Below are 25,706 nucleotides of genomic sequence, written 5' to 3'. Positions count from 1 at the left end.
GGTTGTTACGATAAAGTTGGAACAGGAACTCTCCCCAGAGTTCTCTTATGACATGAGTCAGAGTTACACAGAAATTATCACAAACGAACATACCAGGTAAAACTAGAGACACAAAGTGATTTCTCCTCAGAGTTGTTCTTATCATTGGACTTGTCTGTCACCTTTGATATTTGTATCTGTTTTGATATTTTCATTGAAATCCCGCACAAGGCTGTAATTCGAATCTACATTGTCGTCAAGTTTTCTTCAAAGATTTCCTAAAACACATCTCTGGAATGGAAAAAATCGACTTAATACACTTTGTTTCTAAAATAATGATTTGCTCCAATACTTAATTTGGAGCTTAAGCTTATCATTTAAAAAAAAAAAGGCCTTTATCTTGAATCCCTATAACCAAAACCAACGTCAAAATGTCTCCCGTTGGAGGATTTTCCTTCATATAGGCAGAAGTTCAACACCTCAGTGTAGACAAAGCAGTCTGTTTCTGTCAGCCACATGCAGTCATGAAGTTGTCATTATTGTGAAATGTGGGGGCAGCTCTCTCCTTTAACGCCTCCACCCCCCCCAGATACATTGTGCTCATTATATGGGTCGTGAGCTCAGGGAGGGTTTGGGCTCTTTAATCAATGAACACGATGACACAGGGTATAAGTCACACTGGTATTCAATAGAGCATACCATGGCAACGGGAAAAAAAAACAAGAGCAACAGAAGATGAAGACAAAAAGTCCATGTGTGTAAAAGCGTGGTGCAACGTATAGTGTGCCGGTCAGGATGTGGCCATAAAGGAGATGGATGGACATTGTGTACAGTGCAGAGAAAACAGGTGGATGGTCCTATACGCGTGTGTTCTCCTCTGTTTCATTTAGTTCTTATACTGTAATTACATGGATGAGACTCACTGCAAGGCTCTTTCCCTCCAGTGCTCTTCCTCTCTCTCTCTCTTTCTCTCTCCCCATCTCTTCCTCTCTCACTCCAAGTCTGTGATTTCATGTATAATTACTTGCATAATTATAGTTCCCTCCATCCCACTGTTTCAGGAGGTCTGTTTCTGTCTCTCTGGTATCTCTCGTCTTTCCTTTTCTTGAACACACACATACACACATCCGCACACTCAGACATAACAGTGCTTACACCCTACCGATTCTGCCTCCCTCTCGCCTGGTGGTAAGACTTGTCTTGTCACTCTCTTTTGTCTCGTCTTCGTCTGAGGCAGGCCTGTTCTAATATTGGAAAGACAGCAGAGCAGTTACAGTGTGCATGAAGAAGCCGATGGTTTACTCCTGGGCTGCCATGCTTCCTCATTAATTATTCATGCAGACATCACAAACTTAAAGAGCCTTAAGGTGTGTCACAGGGAATGAGGGGAAAACAAAATGCTGTCTTTTTTCCCCCTTGCTTACTACTTAAAGCATTGTGTGTGCGGAGGTAGGAGGCACACACAAACACTGACAGTAGCATTGTAAACCTTCACCTTCTCATGTTTTGAAAGTTTCATAAGGCTCACGGATGATGCCAGTAGATACAATTAGTTTGATTGCTTAGCAACTGAACATCACTTTTGAGAGCATGAACAGAGGGTAAAGCTCAGGTGGAGTATCGAGGTTACACGCTGTTTTTCTGAAGAATCTGTTTTTCCCAAAACTTCCATGCAAAGTAGCATGCGGTGTATCTTCAGCGCCGCTTTCATGTGTCAATCAGGAGAGTAACACACCACGCTGTGTCTCAGGTTAACTGACAATAAGATTATATCAACACCACACATAATCCACACAGCCACACACACACTCGCAGAGTCATTTACTGCTCGACAGGGTTCAACATTTAAGATTTGTGCTGCACTGCAGGTCTACTGTGCAACCAATCGTGGCCTACTTTCAGGTATCTGGAGGATTTTCCCTGCTTTATCTGGGCATTTATGCCCTCACCCTATTTCAACTCTTCTTTTACAACACGCTGCAATGTAAAGGAGGAAATGCAATCTATTGTACTCAGAAGTGCTGAATGTTTTAAAGTGAGTGCCAAGAGTCAGGATTAGGCTGGCATCTGTTGGAAGCCTTCAGGTTCGGAGCTTCAGCCGTGATGCATGGGTAATGTAATAGTTCTTAATAACCTGCCACTCACGATTACACCACAGACCCTAATGATGGTCAGTCATGGTCTTTGTCACTGTGCTCTTACCCCCTCTGCTGGAGAGACAGGAGACCAGGACCTGATGCATTCAGTGGTGGGACAGGCCTGGAGAGTGAAGTCTCCAGAGGAGGCGGATGTATTAATTCATCAGCAAACAAACTAGCTCATGTGTTCAATCTCGACTTCTGCTTTTTGTCTCCTAGTTGATTTTTCCTCCTCTGTGAGCTGGAGGAGTTAGGGGTGTGTGTAAAGGAGGGCGGGGTCACTTGGGACAACGGTCTGGGTTGCAGCACATCGGTGAGGCTTTAATTCTGTGTGCGAGGCGAGCCGCGGCGGACTCTCCCAGCAGAGACGGTGCTGTGTTTGTTTTGCGGGTGTGTAAATTAGCGGTAATTCGTTTGCTCAGTAATGACGTGGGAGAGCTAATTAGGGCAGTGTTGATGGGTGCATTAATTAGTCTCTAGAGTGTGATGCTAATGAGACCCTGATTGTGTGTTTGTGTTTGCATGTGCATGAGTGTAAGCCATGTATCTGTAAAGGCCTACCACTATAGGTCATGCCATGGGGAATGTAGTATAGCATGTGGGAATGGGTGAAGACGGCGAGAGTGTGTCTGTGAGTCAACATGTGTGCCCTCTGTGTGTGTGTGTGTGTGTGTGTCTGTGTGTGTGTGTGCGTGTGTGTGTGTGTGTGTGCGCGCTTGAAGGATGCAGCAGGTCTATATCTGTGCATATGAACCCCTTTAATCCTGGTGGCTCCATGATGTCCGCCATGCCTGGCTGATCAGTGATCCCTTCATTCAACCATCACAGGACGGACGGGCCCCCGGCTCACACATCACACACCCAGCACCACGGCAAGGAGCCGCTCCGTCACAGTGCAGAGGTTTCAGTGCTACAGCTGCATCACAATCATAAATTCATCCCCACCTATAAAAACGTCCCGGACACAAAACAGACAACACAGGGAGCCGTAATGGATGAAAGGCTGTTTTATAAGTGTGTTCAGTGACAGGTCCACTTCACAGATAAGAAGGATCCATCTGTGTGTGGTCACAGCGGGGCAGTGCTACTACACTACTCTGTGGCTTCTCTCAGTCAGGATGTGACAAGGTGGCAGCTTGCTGTTAGAATTTATGGCATATTACTGATGTGGCATTCGTCATAGCAGCGGTGAGAAGCAAGCGTATAGGAGGAGGGGGGGCGGGGGGATTGGCTTTAGCGTCTCACCAGTGATCTATTCTAATCATATTTATTCATGACTATCCCGTTATACATAATCCATTACTATTCCTGTTCGACTGTATCCTCTGCTGTTTCGTGCTGTCGCTCATTTCTTCGCCTCCACTCCTTTCTCTTGTACAGCAGCTGGGGAGAAAAGGAGAAATTTAAATCAGCATGAGAGGCCGGTAGATCATCCTGTTTAAAGAAACTACAGCACTCAGAGTCATCTGTGGCTGCGAAAACTTCTGACAAATACAATAAGGTGATTTATTTTTAGCGCAAGCGGGCTAGAATTTCAACTGAAGTTTCCACAGAAGAGATTAGTAAAAGAGGTTGAGGAGATGGAGATTTGTCATGCTGAGCTTTATTGAAGACTGTCAGAAAAAGACCTGTCCTGACCTGGGCCATGCTTACTCACAACTTTGAAACTATGGGAAGTAAAGTTCAACGTACTTCGGACCTCCACCTTGCACTCCACCTCGTCTTGCCCAAGATCGTTGATGGCCCTGCAGGAGTATCTGCCCCCATCAAACGCACTCGGCTTGCGGATATTCAGAGTCAACACGCCCTGGTTGTTCTGCATCAGGAACTTGGGATCTTCACCGATGATCATATTGTTTTTCATCCAAATGATCTTTGGCTGAAGAACAGTGTTGGAGGAGGAGGCAAATTTGGCGGGATGGAGAGAAGGAGAGAAGAGGAGGAGGGGAGCGAATAAACAGAGTGAGGAATGATGGGAGGGTAGCAGAGCAGAGGGAGGAGGGAGAGGTGAAATTAGGTCAACATTTCGGCTCGACAAATCTTTGCCGATTCGGAGGGATAAAAAAAATGTGTGTTCAAAGATCTTTCTGCTCCACCTCTTGTTCTAGCTTCAGACATAAAAATACACTCCTGCTGCAAAGGCATCAAAATCCTCTCTGACTGTTCTACACTCGCTGTTTGACACTCAAAACTTGTACGCACCCTCTCAAAACACAAAGCATGAAATCTGTGGCATAGCCTTACAGCAAAGCTATCAGGGGCTAACACAGGTAAAGAGTGTGCAGGATGGGTGGTAATACAGCGCTGTAATGTAAAGTGTGCTCATCTGCAGGATGCACTAGAATTATTATATCTAGTATTCTGCAGGTTTCTGTGTCTATGCAATATACTTTATCTTACTCATTGCCTATAAATACATCTTTATGTAATCATTATTTGACTCTTATTTTACCCATTGGTTTACATGACGAGATTTTTATTTTACATATTCAATTTTTTTGAATACACTGGTTATGCATTTAAACCAGTTGTGAAAGTGGAAAAAAAGTATGAGAAAGTATAATTTATCAAAGTTTTTAGAGATCTTTTTAAACTTTCTTGGCCCTGCACCAACAGCTGATGGCTTGTTCCATATCCCATGGACAAGCTTGCCGCCCAAATTAATTTAAATGTTATGTTTTTTCAAATATCTCATTAACGAATAAACAAACACAAATGATAATTGGGATCATTGTTGCAGAAATAATCTCCAATCAAAGGCTTAACCAATGGATTACGAGCGAGGACCACACCATCGAGTGAGATGTGATTCATTGTTTATTAAATGTGAAAGTAGTGCCTGGTGGAGGGGAATGGAGGAGCGGGCGGTGGCTTTAGGAAGGATTTACTATTGTCCCCCCAGACACCAAAAAGCGTTCTGAGGGTACCGAGACTGACCGTTGCTCACAAACTGTTGGTTGGTATGTAAACTCAGAATACCAGAAGGGACCCAGGAAGCCGACAGAAACATGATTTTGGTATGAAGGAGAGAAAAATGTCTAAATGGGTATCGACTGTTATTCAGCAGAAAAAGAGATGCTAATGAAGGGGTAGGTTTAAGCTATGGGTGAAGCATTTTCTTCCTTAAAAACCCGCCAAAACCAGCTGCGTAGGCTGGAAACTGGCGTCCCAGAGCTGTAAGACTGACTGGGAAGTGGGTGGGCGGTATGGGCAGCAATGTTTTAGAACAGGCTTTCCGAGGAGGCGGTCGGAGGATTTTGGGGATGCCCGAGGAACCTGTCATCACCGTGCCTTTAATGGAAGGATTGGTTAAGTGGATCTGCTGGAGTCGAGGAGATGGGCGGCTAAAGGAGGTGAGTTAAAGTCTTAAACATTTGAACCAGAATAGCACTCTGAGAGTTCGGACCTCCGCCAAGATCTGCTCAAAAAGTCCTTTTTGCACCGTGCCGTGCTACATCTTTCTGTCAAGCTTCATGGAAATCAGGCCAGTAGTTATTCTATGTTCCTGCCGATAAACAGACAAATAAACTGAAGCGAACGCACAACATCCTTAGCAGAGGTGATTATTGTTGGCAGTCGAAGTTAGTTGCAGAAACAACACTGAGAGCAGTGTGGTGTGGTCCTGCTGTTAAACTTCAAATTAACATAATCGCCAAGCTTATTAATAATAATAATAATAATAATAATAATTTAAAAAGAAATAGTTTCACTGCCATAACATTGTGTACTGTTAAGGTGTAAATACCTTGGGGGAGCCACGGACAGCACAGCTGATGGCTGCGCTGTAACCTGCAACCACACTTCTGTCCACCAGGGGTGCTGTGAACTTGGGGGAGCTGGTCACATCCTTCTCTTTGAAGGGTGGAGCTCTAAAGGCCAGACCTGGACAGGTGGAGCGTGTTACATGTGATATTTTTTTTCTAACATTGAAAAATGGTGCAGACCAATGTGAGCTTCAGGTCCATTATAACTAAGACAGGTCACAAGCACTTTCAGTTATCTTGTCGTCATCTGGGAGGCGTCTGAGGCCGTTTCTGGTTTGTATGTAAAAATACAGAATTTGTTCCCTAGTACAAAAAATGGTTATTCAACTATTTTACCCATTAGTGGTTTGAAATTAAACAGCATTTCTGCAAGTGAATATCCTGAAAGATGGTTGTGATATTTCATGTTTCGTGTTCACACTTACTATCTTGTAAATGTGTGTTTTTGAGAAAACGATTATGTTTTGTGTACTGATTTTCCCCGATCAGTGGATACATAAGGACACCTGAAACAGCCTCAGGCACCATCCTAATAAACTCCAAACAACCAAAAACATTTTTGGTGAATAAATCCTGACGTGTGACATGTATTGATGTCCCACTTTAACCCGTGCAAAGCAATTTGTCTGGTTTGTGTCCCACTTTTAAAGTCAGATCTGTTCCAGGTTTGTGTAAAAACTTGACTAAAATGCTTCATTAGTGACCAACTGTTGTGTCTTTCAGCTGCTTCGGGATTGTTTTGCCTTTCATATCTGAAACCACATGCTGCTAAACTGGTAAACTGTTTCAATTTGTAGAATACCATTTGAATTATCGAGACAGGAAACTGACTTTTGTTTCATCACGATGTCAGGTGGGCACCATAATCAACAGTCCTCACAATTTTATAGGCCAAATCAGCACTTGGAACACAAAAGAGATTGGCTGGTTGGCTGCCAGGTTCTCTGGTAGAGTAAGCAGAAGCAACAACACAACAACAGTAGCAGCATTTGGCTGGTGGCAGGTGTTAATTTCCCAGCCTAGTTGCTTTCATAATCCACGGCCAGTATTAAATGTTATTTAACACTCTGTCAAAGAATATTTCTGTTTAACATAATCAGTGTGAATTAAATTTCCTCTTAATTATGTTCTAGTAATTAATTACAGCCAAAAGTCAATGCTTTGACTGTCATTATTGTGTTCTATGCTTATTTTTAGTAATTTTTGCATGTGTTTTGCATTGTGCTCATTGTATACCCTGATGCTCACTTTATGTTTTAACTGAATAGAGTGTGGCCTGCAGCTCAGCATGCATTAGATGTTCCTTGGCATCTATAGCAGTGCTATCATGTTACAGAGTGCGCTGCTCTGCAGGGATTACATTACCTGTTTTGGTAACGATGGCGGTGTTCTTGCTGATGCCAGCCTCGTCACTGAGGCCACAGATGTTTTCGCTGAACACTCGAAAGGAATACTCGTTCCCCATGACCAGGTCAGACACAGTGCAGCTGGGCCTGCGGTTGTGCTCATATACCGTGAACCATTCCTGATGTGTGAGAGAGAGAGACAGAGAGAGAGAGAGAGAGAGAGAGAGAGAGGAGAAGCAGAGGTTCAAAGAAGCTTATCGCCGAGGTTGAGATCTATATAAGCTGAAGAATCTCCAATCCCAGCATCCATGTTCTCGTGGTCCACCTTTCTGTCGATTCACACAACATTATGACCATGACGGTACAGTGAGGCTTTGGACTTATGTGACAAATCTCCTAGCAGCCTCATTCTCTGAGCCCATCGGCTATCGGTCCGACGATGATTCAACTTTTGTGGGTTACGGCCAATATTCTTCTTCTGTGTACCAGTTGTTTTTCACAGTCTAGTTAGCAACGTATATACTTTAAATAGCTGTTTTGGGTCCAGAACAACATTTTGGTTATTCTCGATAAACAGATAACTGTTTATGAATACAGATACATTTTTATAAAAGCTAAATCGTTATCAAAATGTAGCAGATGCCTTCCGAAATTACATTCTGGCCTACGTGTTTCACTTCTCTCCCCAATTACTGTCATGCAACCAAAGTCCACTCAGACATGATTGTTCAATACTACTCATACTAAAAGAGAAACCAAAATCCTGCCACAAGACTCTTGCCCTGCTCTGCTCATTAAGATTAGCTGTGTATAGACTCATCATGGAGCTTCACTGGATGGATGTTGGAACATAGCAATCTTGGAAGTGACTTCTGTTAACAAGTCTTGTTTTGCTTTCCACTCATATACAACAAATCTGTGCCACGGAACACAAAAACAGGTGGAACAACCATTTGTCTTCACTGCATACTAAAACAATCAGCTGCAAAATCAACACTTTCTGCACATTCTAGTGTGATTGTGTAAAGTTACAGATTGCAAATTAAACTTGAACCAACCCTTTTTTTGACAATGTTCCCTCTGTAATTTAGTAGAATGACACCAAAGCATTTACTTAAGTAAAAGTACTACTACCACACTGTGAAATGACTCCACTACAAGTAACAGTCCTGCATCCAAAACTTACTGAAGTAAAAGTACAAAAGTATCAGCATCAAAAAGTATTCATTATGCAGAATGACCCCACTCAGATTGTTTTTAGATTATGTGTATTGATGCATTCATGTAAGCAGCATTTTATTTTCATCAAGGTAGCGGTCATGTAATTACTTAATATACTGTTATGAAGTTTAATTACAAAAAACATATTATCACTTTAAATTTATCCAGATTTTCATGTCAAAAGTAATTAAAGCTGGCAGCTAAATGTAGTGGAGGAAAAAGTACAATATTTGTCAAAATGTAGTGAAGTAGAAGTATAAAGTTACGTAAAATGGAAATACTCAAGTAAAGTACAAGTATCTCAAAATCTTACTTAAGTACAGTACTTGATTAAATCTACTTAGTTACATTCCACCACTGATGAAGAGGCAGCAATGACGGGAAAATCGAGAACAGAGCAATGTGAAATGAAACTGCCTTACACTAAAATCCGCTTGTACATAATGTTATTTATTTTGGATTAAACTTCATAGATTGCATCAAAATCATTCAAACAAATTTTGTTTCAGATTTGTTCCAACTTAATTTTTTAGAGACAGCCCTTGTAATCATTCACTGCTAATCAAGCAGATCTTAACCTAAAATTAATTTACCAACACTATTAACTGTTCATAGCCATTGTTGCTCAAGAGTTGCAGACCTTCAATATGGCTGCCAGTATCTTATATCCCTGAAACCTCTCTACACACTCTGCTCCCGCCATGCGTACCTTAGTCTTCATGTCAGCCTTCTGAATAGCGTAGCCGATAATCTCACAGTTGCCGTCATCTTTGGGGGGCTTCCACTCCAGTGCAGCATTGAAGCCCCAGACGTCTGTGACAGTCACAGCGATGGGAGGACCGGGCTTTTCTGGTGGAGACAGAGATAGAGTTGGAGGATTTTGTCGTATAGCTGGTTGAGATAACTAACTCCCTTCCCTGCCTAGGTAGACGTGTTAGAGGTAAAGAGAGAGAGAGAGGTGATAGATGGATTAACTGGTTCCACAGAGAGAAAGAAATCAACTATCGCAGCGGTGGAAATTTGGCAAAGATTGACAGATTAGCCGAGCAAAAAACAAAGGTTCAAGGGAAGGTGGAGATGCATACATTACTGGAAAAACTGTGTTGGCACAGAAGTGACAAACTGAGAAATATTACGCTTTGCCTGCCTGGATTACAAAGGAGAAGAACGCAGTGTGTTTATCATCGATCTTTCTGTGTGGCCCGCACTATACACAGCGCAGTACAGAAATACTGTACAACATAGTAATGTATTTGTCATTAATCTTGCTCCGTGCGCTCTCCTCTGTGGAGTACAGTACAAAAAGTGAGCAGCGCCGTTAATCCTTCCTGTTCTGTCTCCTGCCGAAACAGTACGGTGACAGATCAGCTGAGTGGGGGGGCTGATCAGAGGAGCTGCAGCCTCTCATTAGCTCAACCTTCTCAGCAGAGGAAGTGACAGAGTAGCCCTCAAAATCCAAACCTAATCCCAGTCTACATGCGAATAATCCCAGCGGAGCCCCGCCAAATAATCCACCCGGCACCCTGACCCGGGGAGACGAGCTGTAAGATGAGGAATGAGCTGGCGGCCACAGTGGCAGTGCAGGAGCCAGGATTAGACGAGGGAGAGGAATCAGAGCTTTGATGATTTGGTACTTTGAGGCACAGATCCCTGCGAGTATGAAATTAGGAATTATCATCAAATTTTGAAAAATCTCTTGACATGTCACAGATTTGGGCTCAAGCCATCATCCACTTCCAAACAGGTTATTAATCTTGCACCTTGTGAAGTATGAAGCACACACGGTGTTCTAATCTAAATGAGAGAGCACGCAACAGGAGTGGAGCTGAGAGGTGTTGATGGGACTGACCTACAACCTGGATGTATATGTCAGCGCTGTCCGACACGTTCTCAATCTGAACGGACAGCGTGTACTTTCCGGAGTGGACTCTCTCTGCTGAGCGGATGAAGATGATGGTGTCCACTTCACTGGTACGGATTCCCACCGATTTGTCCTCAAGCAGAACACCATCTTTGTACCAAGTCACGATAGGGCGAGGTTTACCCTGCAGACAGAGTAATGAAAGGGAGTCAAAATATCAAAATAAAGTATTGCAAGAAATATTCCAAGGAGAAAAAAAAAGAATCTGTGAAATAACAGACTAACTTGGTGCAATAAGTTTGTAACTGTCAGCTGGCTTGCGATCATCAAGGCACCGTGCAAGTCAATCTCAGAGAACACTTTCTTGAATGTATTCCTTTTTTAATCATTTGCGACAGGTAGAACATTTCTATCATGTTTGCACTGTGAAATATTTTGGGGCATCCTATTCCAGGTAAACATGTCTCAGCTTTAGTTCCACCACATATTCCTTCAGTGTGAGAACAGCAGCTGGAACAGACTCAGTCCAGCTCTTGGATAAGATGACAGAGCAGTGGGTGCTCTTTTCTCCCAGGAGAACATCGTGTAGCCACGTCCTCTGTCTCAGAACAGGCTTTTCATCTGTTTCTTCAAAAGCAAGCAGAGCCATGGCTCCCTTTCTTCTTGTCTATTTTTATTTATAACAATGGCTTCCCCTTTGCTACTCATGGTCGGTTCCTTTTTACCAGTACCATCACTTGCAGGGTGCTGTCAAATGCTGTAATGCTCTGTGTGCCCTTTGAGCTCTGGCTCTCTCTCCTGCTGCAGAGTGCACACATCTCATTTGCATATCACAGGAAGAAAAAGTGCTCTATCAGACTGCAGACATGAGGAAATCTCCCCTATCCAACCAATCCAAAGCATACGAACAAAGCACATTTGGACATGTTATACAGACATGGTAGACTTTCATTTGCTCCCACAGGTGCCTCTAGTCCTCCGACCAAGCCCTTGTCAGGCCAGATACAACCGTTTAAGACAATGTATAAATATTTAGTTGAACACACTATGGTGTCACTATTAAATGACCTGGATGGCATATTATCCCCAAAAAAGGAGAAGAAACATTAATTCTTGCTGGAGGGTTGGATCCGATCCCAGCTGACATTGGGCGAGAGGAGGGGTACACCCTGGAAAGATCGCCATGACACATAGAGACAGACAGTCACACTGTCATTCACACAAGTTAGAGTTACCAAATTAAACCTAAGTGCATGTTTTTGGACTGTGGGGGGAAGCCGGAGTACCCGATGAGAACCCACGCTGACACGGGGAGAACATGCAAACTCCACACAGAAGAGCTGCAGGACGGAGTCGAACCGGCGACCCTCTTGCTGTGAGGCAAGAGTGCTAACCACTACACCACATGTAGAAGAAACAACTGTATTTAAAGTTTTAATAAGTGTTTGCTGCATTGACAAGATTCAGTAAAAGGTTAATTTACTACAGCCCCAGAAAGATGGTGCACTGTAAAAACCCAGTGACTGTTGTTATTTCTCAGTTGTTCGCTCTCATGGACATGTTTGCATTTTAGATTAACTAATAACAACTTTCATTTTTAAATAGCAACACTTGTTCACAGACATATTGATGCTGCACCATCACAGCTCATCTCTGCACACATTAGTTCATTTACTTTTTGTACATTATTCAGTGCTGCATCACATGTTTTATTGCTCTGAGTGGTTTGAGACCTATCCCCTTGCAGCCAGAGGCATTTTGGTCTACAACTGCTGATAACACAACCTGAAAATGAGGTTCCAGACTAACTTGCATTTTCAAATAATATTGGCAATGCCAGTCTACAAACATGGGCAACCATAAATTCAAATTGAGGCTGTTTCAATACATTTTCTGTAGTGATTATGTTCTACATTTTAGCTGCTACTGGCTGTTAGTTGAACTAAACTGTGGAATTGTACACTCTTTAACAATATTTTACATTATAATTACTTTATTTTCTCACCAGTAATAATATCTGTCACTTCCAATTAATTTAATCCTAAAGTAAAAACAACAACACATAATGTTTCTCCAATTTACAATCAGCATCACCTGTGGATAATAACTTAAATCACCTGAACAACACACCGCCTAGTGCTTGGGAGAAAATAGCACTCAACACAAAACAAACACATGCCTCCGTCAATATCTCTTCTCTGTCTTCTTGGTCCATTTGAGTTTTTACTTCAAATAAAGCACTCCAGAGTTTACTCGAAACCCCCTCTGCAATGACCCATTTTATGTGGATCATAGAGGCTTTTTAGGTTTCTGTACAAACTCTGCTGCCTTTTTTCTTTCTCCACTCTTCAAATAAACCAAAGTTAAGAGTTGGTTTTAGATACTTCAGAGTCTGAAATAGCCGTTAAGAAAAGGTCAATGTGGAAGAAACTAAATAATATTTAAGCACCTTGTGTTTGTTGATTCTTGGTGGAACTGGTTATTGGAAATCAAGTGAAAATACTCTAAACTTAAACTAGAAGAGCTAGAGGTCGCCAGACCTACCTGGAAGGGGATGACCAGGTTCACCTTCTCGCCCACAAGCGTGATGAGTTTGGTCCTCAGATTGCGAGGCAGCCGGATCTTTGGATTCTCTTGGGGGTGGACACATGAGGACGGAAAAGGAAACGATAAGTAGAATTTGAGTGGGTGATGTGGGGGACTGTACATATGGAAGATGTACAAGCTGTACATCTTTTATGTATGTATTAGTGAGATATGAAAATACACAGTGGAATTATTCCTTCTTGGATGTGGTATGTGGTTAAGAAATAATCCATGAGGTTTACAGTAATGTTATAACAGATAAGACCCAGTGGAAAGCTCCATAATTAAATTTTGTTGTTTTCTGGCTGAACGTGGTTACTGGCTCGGTTTCTGTTAAAGCTTTATTATGTCTTACAATAAAAGCAGTGTGGTTCTGTTTAAAATAGGACCTCTGGGCTGAATTTCTGTTTAAAAAAAAAAAAAAAGACAGGAGGCAAACTTCTCTGACCCATGATCTCTCTGATGGTGACGGCCTGGCCGAGAGTGGCAGGGGGGCTGCGCCCGGCGATGTTGACAGCCACCACTCTGAACAGCATCTTCTCTCCCACTGGGAGACCCTTCACCCTGTACTGGGTCTTTTCCACCAGTTCCTCATTAGCTCGCACCCACTTATCACCTGAGGAAGGAGTCAGAGGAAGAAGAGGGGAGCCACGATTACGATCACGATTTACTAAATGAACATCATGCTGCATTGTGGAACACTTGAAACTAGCTAGTAGGTTAATTTTCTGATAGATTTCTGTACAATCTGACTTCTTTTCTGCAACCAGTGGAGTTGCCCCCTGCTGGCCATTAGAAAGAATGCAGGTTTAAGGCTCTGCTGCATTGGCTTCACTTTTCACTTTTTTTCACTTGTCCATTTCTTCTTTTATACAGTGTATGGTGGATATATTATATGGCAGTAAATTTATTTTCCAATTTTATTACTTTGCCATTCGATAGGGTTGGATGGCTTGTTTTTGTTGCATTTCATTTATATTCATTTTAATTGCTTGTTTCAACTGTATATTGCAATTTGTCCTTGAGTGTTAAGAAATGGGCCAAAAAAATGTATTATTATTATCATAAAAAAGAGACACCACGCTGCAAACTCTTTAAATGCAGAGACTTGACAGAGCTGCTTATTGTGCTAAGTTATGTTTGCTAAGCTATTTAACTCTAATGCCTTCGTATAAAGGACCAAGCATGTAGCATGTACTTACTTCCTTCTATGCAGTACTCAATGATGTAGCCGTCGATGCCGCCTGCTCCGAGCCTCTCTGGAGGACGCCACTTGAGTGCACAGGTAGTGTCTGTCACATCATCCACCATGAGACGAGTGGGCTCGCTGGTGGGGGCTGAGAGACACAGGAGCTAATTAATACGTTAATACCCGGTGTAAATGGGATGGGAGGTAGGTTAAGCTGCCTCAAAATGGGCATTGTGTGAGAAGCCTTTGTTAATTAACCATTCTACTAATGATAAATGGCAACGCACCAATGGGCATGAAGGGCTTTGAGTTTCCACTGGGCTGAGAGATGCCTATGCCGTTGACTGCAAACACTCTCATTTCATAAAGTACACCCTCAATCATCTTCTTAGCCTCATACGTGGTGGACTCATAAACATCAAAGTTGAGCTTGGTCCATCTGGCGGAGCCAACCTTCTTCCTCTCCATCAGGTACCCTGGAGGAAGCCACATCAACATACGGTGAAGTCATTAAAAATCTGTGTTCTTCAGAAAACAGTTGAAAAACATTGCAGTGTGATAAACAGAGTGGATTCTAAACTGCTGTTTCCTCCAGGGAGGCAGACATCAGATGTGAACATTAGCTGCTCTGTGTTTCAGGGGTACCTTTAACGGGAACGCCGCCGTCAAACGTAGGAGCGTCCCATGTGATCGTGCCACAGTCCTCGCCAACTGATGTGCACTTGACATTCTCTGGAGGGTTAGGGACATCTGGAGAGGCAGGTTACAGTTGGATATGGAAAGAGAGGAAAGATGAAACGAGAGAAGGTGCGAGTATCACAGAAGAGAGGCTTTTTAATCAGTACCGTAAGCTCAGCAAGACCATTTTTTAAGAATTCCAAAAGTGAATGAAAAAAAATTAGAATATGTTACATAATTTGAGTAACCTAATATTATACTCAGATATCTGTAGTGGTTTAAAATGATTCCTTCCCCGACACTTACAACATATAATTTACATGTTTTCAATACTGTTACAGTTGTAGTATAGGTGTAAATAATAATGCTTTATTTAAATATGGTGTCATGTTTAAGATATTTTAATATGTGTTAACAACATTTGAGTCATTGGTTACTATTCGTTTCACTATGGTTTAGACTGGACTTGAATTTCATCAGAGTGAATATTTTTTCTGCATATTTGGTGACAAAATGATGGTATAAATATTACATGGTTTTGTATAATTAAAGTTAGTTAGCTAGTTAGTTATTTAGTTGAATGTAAAATGTGTTTTTAAAATCATTCCAGTCTTCTATCCATTGTAGTGTACTAAATCTGAGTAGATCCTTGAAACTAGTTTGAATCCCTTCACAGTTAACATCCTGTCTGTGTTTACTGGTGTCAAATTCATTCTGATATGATTTCATTCTCTCTTCTGAGCAGCATTACCTAACTTTTACAAACATGGAAGCAGATTTTGGCAGAACATCTAACTCATGTTTGAAGGGTCTGAAAGTCTTTTTTATTATTGAAATTAATTTTAAAAAACAACGCGGGTATGGACTTGAAAAGTAATGCAATATAATAAATATATAACCTGGAAATTGCAGATGCTTGACTTCACACACAAATGACTGAGGAGACTCCAGATGTTTTAAGTTGGAAGTTGTTTTTATAAATGACTCGATATCTTCTTAGATTATGCAAATGTTAGGGGCTCAGGTTTGTCAAATATTACCTTATATGGACACTAAACTATATGTACTTCTAATCAGTCATTGAATATGCATGAACTAGTTCTATGAACTATGCACAGAACACAGATAGAACGAGATGAATGCAGCAGATCAGCCTTGAAGGCCAGCTGTCCTATCTGGAAAACCCAAACAGTTAGAAAGCTACCTGTAAAATGGAGGAAAGGTTTAGTCCATGGCAAGATACAGAAATGTCTAACCCTAAATGTGAGTCATAAGCCAGTTATTTCAGCCAAAACCATGATCTATCCTAAACCTAACTAAGTAGTTTCATTCCCTAAACTGGTTCTTCACTGCAAGAGGCGCAGTGATAGCTCATATTGCTATAAGTAGGATACGGCACAAAAAGATTTGCCTGACTTGTTTGTAAGATATCATATGAACCACTGCACTGTTAGTCGATTGGTTGACCCGATTAGAGATTCTATTTGGTTTCTTCACAACTTATTTCCTAGAAACTTATGAGCACATCTATAGTTAAGACAATATTTAAAGTGGTGCTTCTGCATGACTCTCTTTGGAGAAACTGTGTTTTACATATTTATCAATCTAATCAATTGTGTTAGTGGACTAAGAATGTCTTTGGTTGAGGGGAGCACTAAATATAGGCATGAACAGTGTCATTTTTCACTCATTTAATGTCAGTATTTACTCACTATTATTAATCTCGGTTCAACACGAGGCCCTGCACCTGCACCTCAGCCAGAGAAATAGAATAGGAACAACAAAAGAAAGGAAAAAGAGTTGAAAGAGGTTAAAGTGAGATAAAGCCACTGACCCACGACCTTGACATTGAGATCAACATGGTCCTCTCCAGCAGGGTTAGTCACGGTGATGGAGTAGCGGCCCTCATCGCTCTTCTCCGCCCCCTCAATTACAAAGCTGCTCAGGGTCTTCCTGGTCTCCACGCGGACTCTTCCCTCGCCCTCAGACACCACCTACCACACAGTCCGGAGAGAACAAAGCAGACTGTTGAAGAGAATGGTGTCGCATGGTGGCGGCGCAGCTGCCACAGTGACAGGTGATTCAACCTTCCCACTCTCGTTCATGTTTTATTCTTCCTTTGTGCTGCTCAGTGACTAACGGCTGAGTACTCTGACTGACGCACAAAGGTGGAGAGTATCTGACGTGTGTTTGAGTGTGTATGAGGTGAATGGTGAGAGTCCTCTCTATTCTTCCTCACCTCGTCTCCTTTCATCCAGACCACAGTGGGCGCCGGCTCTCCTGTGATCTCAACGTCAAGGCGAAGTTTGTTTCCAGCCACTACGGTGATGAAGTTCTTGTTGCCGCTGCTGCTGGTGTCCAGGTGGATTTTGGGAGGGTCTTTCATTGTGAGAGAGAGGGGAGAGAGTTTTAAAGGAGGACACCAATATGGTTATTCTGGCTTTAAAGCTCTGAACATTGGAGGAAAAAATTGGGTCTCCACATGCTGTACATATTGAACTACTTTCATTTTAACAACTCTCCTCTCCTGTCCTCTCTTCTCTGTGTAAACAGATTTTCAGCGAATAGTCATGTCATATCAATTCTTTAAATTGTTGCTGAGGAGCAGAATTTATTGTTTCTAACAGGATCTAGTTATTCTTAACGCTTTATATTTGGAAACGTTATAAATGAGATGCGTATGATAAAGTGACATTGACAGGAAAATCCAAACTTTAAGCTTCAGTTTGGTTACTTTTTCTCACAGAAACTTTTGTAACCAATGAATCATTCAAGGACTTTCGGAAAGTTCAAATTTTGACAATTATGGCTGTTTTTACAGTTTAGTTTTCAGAAATTGGGTATTTTTGGCGACCTCTTCAAGAAAACATACCTTTCAGAGGGTCAAAGCTTATAGAACATGACATTCTTTGCTTGTAGTCAGTATTTTCAATTTGGTCCATTTTATTTTGTTTGGAGTTTTTTTGTGTTGTGTCCTTCATGCACTTCATTTCAATATTTTGTCTTTATGTTTTTAGAGAGATGCAGCACATCAGAGCTTTTGAGGAGTTTAAATAGTGAAAATCTCTTGTTAAGTTGGTCTTTAAAACATCTTGAAGTTTGTAATTGAAACAAAATACTTTAATCTACCACAACATAAATTGCAGACTACCTTAAGCTACTGTTTGCGTGTGAGCCTGTGAGCACCTGTGAGCAATTTCTCAGGTGCTTGTTTCCTGCACCAGCACTTTTCTGCTTTGTTAAAGACACATAGTGCTCACAGGCCGTTACTCTGAATACTGCAGCGTTGTTATTTAAAACTCGTTTTTAAAAATAACTTTTCCTGAGCCTGGTTAGCAGGGTGAAGCACATGAAGCAGGGAGTAAAAAGAAAAAAGAAAAGTAACCCCCATCACGTTGGTACAGAAGTATATGATGCCACAACAGAAGGAGAAAATATGGATTAATGTTACGTTGTAACGTAAAAAGGTTTGTTATAACAGGATTTTTCAAGTTATTATGGTAACTTATTGTTATAATGTGAATTGTTTTATATATTCAGTAGATTGTTATTGATTTTTTTATTACAAAGAATATTTAATAACAACTTGCATTTACATTCTCAGCAATAACAAAAAATATATAACAATACAATAAAGGGATAAAATTAAATAATAATAATAAAAATAAGCAAACACACACAAGGAAAAAAGCAGCACAAACCTAAAGGACCTATGACTTTCATACACATTACACTCACATGATCTTTCAACTAAATCTCCAGGTCATAAGGTGAAATTTTTAACGTCATAACTAGAGCCTGACAGATCAAAACGTACCTTGTCTGGGAACATAGTCAATCTTGATTTCTGTGGGGTAAAATATATAAATTAGTCTTATTGAAACATATTTATCTCATAGATGCTTCAAATTAAGTTTTCTGTGTCGTTCTCACCCAGGAAGTTGAGTTTAGCAGAGAGAGAAAATGCGTAGCCGTCGGGGACAAAGCTGTAATCTCCAGCGTCCGAAGGCTTCACGTCATCAATCGTTAGCTTGTGGGTCCTGGGGACATGTTGCCAAATGTTACCAAGGAGACAACACTCGTTGTGACCCGCAATTATGCATAAGACAGTTGCCCTGGCAACATGCTCCATGAGGCAATATGGCAGAGTGAGAAACTAAACGGCTTTCACCTTGTGTGACCGCTGCTGGCTTGGCGTGTCTCCTGCCATCGGTGGCTCTGATGGAGGGATTACTGAGAGAAACCCCGGACCCTCGGGGTGTGTGTGTGTGTGTGTGTGTGTGTGTTTGGAAGCTAGAGCTTTACAGATTGCAGCCTACCCAAAAATGGGTCAAATAACTAAGAAACCCCTTTGGTATTAGTTTGCCAAGCCATGTGGCAGACACTGCTTATTGTGAGACTGTGTGTGTGTGTGTGTGTGTGAGCTCCAAACAACAGCTTTTTTTTGACATTCAAACATGAACCCTCAGCAGTCTGATATAATACCTTCCAATGTGTGACATTTTGATGCGGTCACTGGGCTGGACCTCAACGCCGTCCTTGAACCATTTCCCCGTCACTTTCTCATCAGACACTTCACACTTGAACACGGCCTGCTCTGCAGCCTTCACCGTCAGGTCAGCGATGCTCTGCAGAACCTCCAGCTCTTTCTCTAAAGCAGAGACACCGACACACGGACATGTTAGTATATACATACAGTTCATTCTGTTGTGACCAGTGTCAGTTTAGAAATGCTTTGCAGTCATGTTATGATGCTGGAATTGAGAAAACCTTTATTTCCCTTTCTTAAAACAAAATCTTCTGTTGGTCATCTTCCTGATATCACTGGCTAAATAAAATGCAGACCCAGGGCTCTTGTTTAAAGCAAAAACACTGAATTTTGTTCTGAAGATTATGAAGAAAAATCATCTGATACTTATACAATATCCTAAGGGAATAATCTGTGCAGATTTTTATACAAATTGCTAGTTTTGCACAAAATTCCTGCAAGTAGAAAGTTCACTATTTAGTCACATAGGTTTATAATGAATTGTTATGTGATGCAACAGGTTTTTTATGCAATGAATATAATGAAATATAAATAAAGATATTTCAAAGGCTACTTTTTCCCATTTGTGGATGGGGGGCACTGGTGATCGTCAGTATGCTGGTAAAAAAAATGATCCCTTCATTTTGCTCTAAATCTTACTTACTATCATGTTTTATCTTTTTAATTCATACAAAAAGCATTAAAATGTTTTGTTTTTTTTGCATGTCCATTCATTCAGTCAGTATTTCTGCACAGTTCCAGTTGATGATTTAATATTACTGCCTACAGGTGACTTGATCAAACTGAAAAGTTATATTCATCAAAGAAAGTTGATTTAATAAGAAAAATACTAACTAATTTAATCACTGCACTGTTTCACTGAAAAACCTTAATGGAAGCTTTGACTGTAAAAAAAAAAAAAAAAAAAAAAAAAAGACATCCAGTACAGCCATAGACATTTCACTCAACAACATAAACGACATAAACGGCAGAAGAGGTCGTGTGTCACTACTGTGTCAGCAAGATGGCAGCTGACGCATTACAGGGGACAGTGAAATATGGAGACGTAGCTCGTTTTTTTCGCTGCCTGTACACACGACCTATATTAACGTTTTTGACGGGAGAACATGCTGATAATGAAGTCTTCCTCCATCATTCATTCAGACTATTCAGCAATCTAGGCTGCAGCACTGTTCATATTGATCACCTGGTGCATTTAAACTATGACTGTAGTTCACTGAGGAGGACGGACACATATTTTCTCACACTCTAATCAATTTAGGAGACTCTACTTGCAGGTCTGCAGCATCTGAGACCGTCTGATGTCTGAGGGCTGAGACGGGACCCAACCAGCAGTTTTGGAGATGTACGAGAAAATGAGCATGACGAATAGTGTGATGAACTCCAGATACAAGGGTTTAATGAAGTAACATTAATTATGACATGAGTAATGACTCGTTCATTGCTCTCCATGCTTGTCAGGATGGAAAACATCAACATGTGCCGAGGTGTAAGTTTTCTTTAAATTCCTAATTGAACAGCCATGTCTGAAATAACAAATTTCCTAAAGCAGCTGTGAGTTTCTGCTCCTGCTGCTGTTAGCTAAAACTCATGTGTTACATTGAGTTTACCTTCAACCTCCAGTTCTGCCTTCGACTCTCCGCCGTTGGTGAACGCGTAATACATCCCGATATCGTCTGTAGTGGCTTCATTTATGATCAAAATGTGCCTCTTTCCATCTTTTTTAAACCTGTACTTTGAACCTGCCGTGTCTCTGTTCAGCTCGACTCCGTCTTTCATCCTGAGGAGACAAACACACACACACACACACACACACATATATATATGCTTCAGTGACACAGAGAGAACTGAGGAAGAGCTGATTGACATGTCTGTAATGTTCTACATGGCTAGAGCCTGCAGGGATCGCAAGGCACTGGCACATTTTGAAAACGGTGCAGAAGGTGAACATCTCCTCAGATTCACTTTTGGGTTTGAGATGCTGCATTCACAGCAACTGTAGAGCTAGTTCTGACGGAGTGTTGCAATAAGAAGTGATCAGAAATTTATGTAGAAAAACAGTAAGTCATTTTTCATAAGAAAAACTGGCACGTTTTCAATCATATTGATATAATTTTGTTTCCATATGTACATTTGTGACTAAAAGTCCTGCTGAGAACAGTTTTTTATCAGAACATTTGTCAGATAACATTGGGTCTCATGCAGGAAGCAATATACTTACACATTTTCCTCTTAATTTTGTTCTTACTCATGATTTGTTTTTATTTTTTAGTTCATTGTTTTCTTTTCTTCTATTATAAAGAGCACACAGTCACTGTGGGTGCAATGAAGGTAACAAAAGTTTTAAATCTGAGAAACATACACATGGATATCATATAATCACATTTGCATTATTATTTATTATAAATATTAGATGTTTTGGCTGGGGTTTTTTTTATTTTTAATCCAGATATAGAGTTAAGGGGCGTTACTTATCCTAATAAACCAATGAGGATCAAGTGACATTTATCATTATGTCATGGTCTTATGTTTTGTGATTTGAATGTTGATGTTGATTGTTTCCTGTCTTATTTTAAAGGTTACTTCTCTTATTTGTCATGTCTTGTTTGACTTCCTTCCTTTCCTTGTTTTTGGTTCTTTTTTACTCTTACACCTGTAAAATACTTCTCAATAAATCATTGAACTGTTGCTGCTGCTGCTGCCTCCTCATCTTTATAGGCTTTTTGGTTCTTCTTTTATTAAATTACCACGCATTAAAGCACATCTGGATAGTTAAGAACATTTGGTGCATTTTGAGTTCTTTTATTTTATTCTCTAAAAAGAAATTAAGAGACAATATAAGACAAATTGTTTCTTCATGAGGCCCAAAACATTTTCTTTAAAGGCCTTAGAGCTTTTGTTTCTGTTTTCTCTATATTATCTGTTCTCTTTTTCATGCTGTGTAAAAATAATTTAGCCTTCTCAATTGCGCAACATTTTTTTTAAATGGCAGCAAACAAACCAATTAAGTGTGTATGTTAAATACGAACCAATGACTGCAGCGTTAATTTATTTGATTGGTTGCTTGCTATGATGATGACGTAGAGAGGTCAGGTGACCGGGAGATTTTTGACAGCTAGCTGCGTGTTGAAACTTTTTTTTTTTTTTTTTAGATATTTTTTGGCCCTTTTTTTGGGCTTTATTGATAGGATAGAGTGAAGGGGGAGACAGAGGGGAAGACATGCGGGAAAAGGGCTCCGAGTCGGATTCGAACCCGGGCTGCCCGCTTACAAGGACAATGCTTCTATGGTACGCGCTCTACCAGGTGTGCCACCGGGAACGCCCGCGTGTTGAAACTTTTACGGTTAAGGGACCATAAACAGCTAAGGGGGGGCTCGTTTCTGATACCGAGAGGATTAAAACTGAACAAGGATGAATCAAAAAACGCTTAAATTCTTTTTCAATACTGGGAATACAGTCTGAAGTGGACCTTGCTGGTGTGTCAGAGAAGTTTTCGAGGAGAAACGGCAGAAACAAGACCGTTACATGAGGTAGGACAGTGTTTTTTGACAGCGGTTTTTATAGCAGTGGATGTGCTGTGCTATCTAGCTAATTTTTGTCTAATTTGTGATCTGACAAACCACAAATTTAGCCAATTTAGTGCCAAGTATCGATGTTTTCCAAGCTACTGTTGCTATCTCGCGGTAGCCGTTGGAATGCGGTATCTATGGTAACGCAGCGGTCAAGGCTCCCAGTGTGTCGTGACTGCCTGAAGAGAAAATACTGAACTCTGTTGTTTATGCTTTTCATGACTTAGTGAGTTATAAAAATCCTGTGACATGAAAGCTGGAAACTTCCACGATATTTTATAAAATTCTCAAGCAGCTGCTGCATATGATGCAAACTCTCTTATTCACACATTATGGCTTATTTTATTTTGATTAATTTATTCTTGTCTCCAAGGTGTTGTGTTTAGACCGTGAGAAGTAGTTGACATTAGATGTTTTTGGAAAAAAACATTTATCTTTGCATATCTATACTAGAATATGATTGGAATCATGTATGATAGGATATTTATGTTACATATTATTATTTGCTACAAGCAGAGCAGTTTGAATGGATCATTGTGTGTGATAAAATGAATCTGAATCATAAAACTGTATTGATGTAAATCCTGTATGATAGAAGATACCTACAGGTGTTTATATTGTGCTTTTGTGATCGTAGCTTGTCAGTGTAAATCCTGTATAAGATGCAGGTGTATCCAACACATAGTACGATAAAGACCTATAACCTAAAAGAAGTGATGAATTAATTAATTTTTATTGTAATGTTGTAATGGGGGGCCTGCTTAATATTTGGTATTTACTGTGTGAATGTTGCTTTTGTTAGCTCATCTGAAAATACTTTGTGCTTACAATGGACATTGTACTACGTTATTTTTGCAAACATTGACCTTCAGATTTTAAAAAAAGTACTATGTTTACTAATGTATCAGACGTATTATTATTATTATTATTATTATTGTTTAGAAACCTTCCATCCGGCTGCAGGTTTGGCTCCATCAGGACCAGCTGGGTTTTTTTTCCTAAGGCCACCACACTCCTCAATAGTCCATCTTAGTTTCCCACGTCATTTTCAATACATTAAGCAGATTATTTATTATTCTTTACTTGCATACTATGCCACTAGAATATAGTAGCATAACATTGCATCATTCAAAACTGTTCATAATTGCTTATATTTAACTTTCTTGTTTTACTACACAGTATCACCAGGTCATCACCTGTGTATTAGTTGGATATAGTAACTGTAATTATAGAGGGATATTTGTAATCTAGGTAATAATCTGACCTCACAGAGATTAAATGACTATTGCATTTCTTAATTAATTCATATCAGAGTGAAAGAATGGGTATACTGGCTCACCATTTGACACTGGCTCCTTCCTCTGACACCTCCACCTCAAACTCTACTTTCTCACCCACCACAGTGTGAACGTCATCCAGATGCTTGGTGATGGTGATTGGAGGCTCTAAAGAAAAAATATGCAGAGCTTTGAGTCAAATTTTGAAACAGCACAGTGATACTGAGTCATTAACAATCTGTACTACTACAGTATATGAATCATTTGCTGTTCTGTACACTGTATGTTTCTAAATCGCCAGAGGAATACAAACATGAGCGGAGGATAAAAGCGGTGTGGTGGATAAACAGAGCTGGAAGGAATTAGTGTCTGAGCAGAGTGAGAAGGCTTTTTTATACAGGGCACGACAAAACAACAAATATGGCTGGAGTTCGGCTAAATTCTAGCACATGTAAAGTCTTGATTTCCACTCAAGTATAGGTTGTTCATAGAGTTTAAATCAAGCATGATAAAGTGGAAATGTATAACATTAAAATGTGATAATGAAATCATGTGTTTATTGTCTATCAGTTGGACTGTATCATGACAACATTAGTATATTAATGACTGTAAAAAATTCTGTTCACTAGGTGATTCAAATCAATCTGTAATTAAACAATTTATATATCAAAGTGTTTGTTTTACATGTGCAGAAAGTTGTCTGATGTGAATGGGGTGTCATTTATTGAACATCAACATTAATTAGAATATCAAATTTATTATTTCATCAGGAAAAAAAAACCATTTGAAATGATTCTGTGATATTAATTTAATCCAGACCTAGATGCTACAGATCTCTATACTTGATATTATTTCTTGACAACCCTGTTGTTTGAGTAAAAAATAACAAATTCAGGTTTCTTTGTACTCTTTGCTCCTCTGTGGATGGATGGCATCTATATAAGTGTTCTGGAAAAAGTACAAAAGACCAACACACAGAGCATGTGCGTGCCCCTTTTTTAGCTCAATATACTCCTGAAATCATGTTCAGTGCCACCAAACACAGCCGACTTGTAGAGGTGGAAGGTACGTCAAGTCTCCTGAGGTGGTGGGAGTCACATTGTGTAACCACATGGTGTGATGCTTGATGCTCTGCTAGCCTCAGCTATTTGTCATCGTCAGCATCCGGTCCCCCTCCGGACGTCTCAATTCTCTTCAACCTCAGCTGGAGAGCCCAAAAAACCCTCTGAACCACAGTCGCAGCACCGCAGAAACATGGACAATGTGACTGCGGGCCTCGCAAAAGTTTGATGAAATGAGCTTGAAGTTTAATTTGATCGTTTTTCTGGGTAAGGCCTGAGAGAAATACTTCTTCCTCAGGAATATATGGAGGAGATGGTGGTAAAATCTGTGCAAAAAAATCTGTGAGGTTAAATCCTTTTAGCTTTATGTTTGAACAATACTGTTGTAGAGTGTACCAAACAAAACAACTACTGTTTTGAAGCCTCAAGATTGGCATTTTGGCTGTTGCCATCTTGGTTTTTTGGAGTGACATTATTTGGACAAGAAG

At 40.5% G+C, this 25,706-nt stretch overlaps 1 protein-coding gene across 1 annotated transcript in view; it reads right to left on the bottom strand.

Moving 5' to 3' along the window:
• Window positions 1-3,462: 3,462 nt before the first annotated feature.
• Window positions 3,463-25,706, bottom strand: part of mybpc2a (myosin binding protein Ca) — a 61,463-nt gene continuing 39,219 nt past the window's right edge. The window contains exons 13-30 of the mRNA XM_059348085.1: window positions 24,220-24,325; window positions 20,922-21,091; window positions 19,248-19,413; window positions 18,696-18,802; window positions 18,580-18,609; window positions 17,002-17,141; window positions 16,597-16,756; window positions 14,730-14,834; window positions 14,372-14,560; window positions 14,098-14,232; window positions 13,344-13,511; window positions 12,854-12,942; window positions 10,298-10,493; window positions 9,158-9,297; window positions 7,247-7,406; window positions 5,863-5,999; window positions 3,810-3,996; window positions 3,463-3,500 (exon numbers count right to left, since the gene is read on the bottom strand). Of these exons, the coding sequence (XP_059204068.1) occupies window positions 3,463-3,500; window positions 3,810-3,996; window positions 5,863-5,999; window positions 7,247-7,406; window positions 9,158-9,297; window positions 10,298-10,493; window positions 12,854-12,942; window positions 13,344-13,511; window positions 14,098-14,232; window positions 14,372-14,560; window positions 14,730-14,834; window positions 16,597-16,756; window positions 17,002-17,141; window positions 18,580-18,609; window positions 18,696-18,802; window positions 19,248-19,413; window positions 20,922-21,091; window positions 24,220-24,325 (2,423 nt within the window). The remainder of the gene's footprint in view (window positions 3,501-3,809; window positions 3,997-5,862; window positions 6,000-7,246; window positions 7,407-9,157; window positions 9,298-10,297; window positions 10,494-12,853; window positions 12,943-13,343; window positions 13,512-14,097; window positions 14,233-14,371; window positions 14,561-14,729; window positions 14,835-16,596; window positions 16,757-17,001; window positions 17,142-18,579; window positions 18,610-18,695; window positions 18,803-19,247; window positions 19,414-20,921; window positions 21,092-24,219; window positions 24,326-25,706) is intronic.

This window comes from Centropristis striata, chromosome 13 (genome assembly GCF_030273125.1).
Source record: "Centropristis striata isolate RG_2023a ecotype Rhode Island chromosome 13, C.striata_1.0, whole genome shotgun sequence".
Taxonomy (NCBI): domain Eukaryota; kingdom Metazoa; phylum Chordata; class Actinopteri; order Perciformes; family Serranidae; genus Centropristis; species Centropristis striata.
The sequence above is the reverse complement of the archived record's forward strand: the minus strand, read 5'-3'. Positions and strand labels throughout refer to the sequence as shown.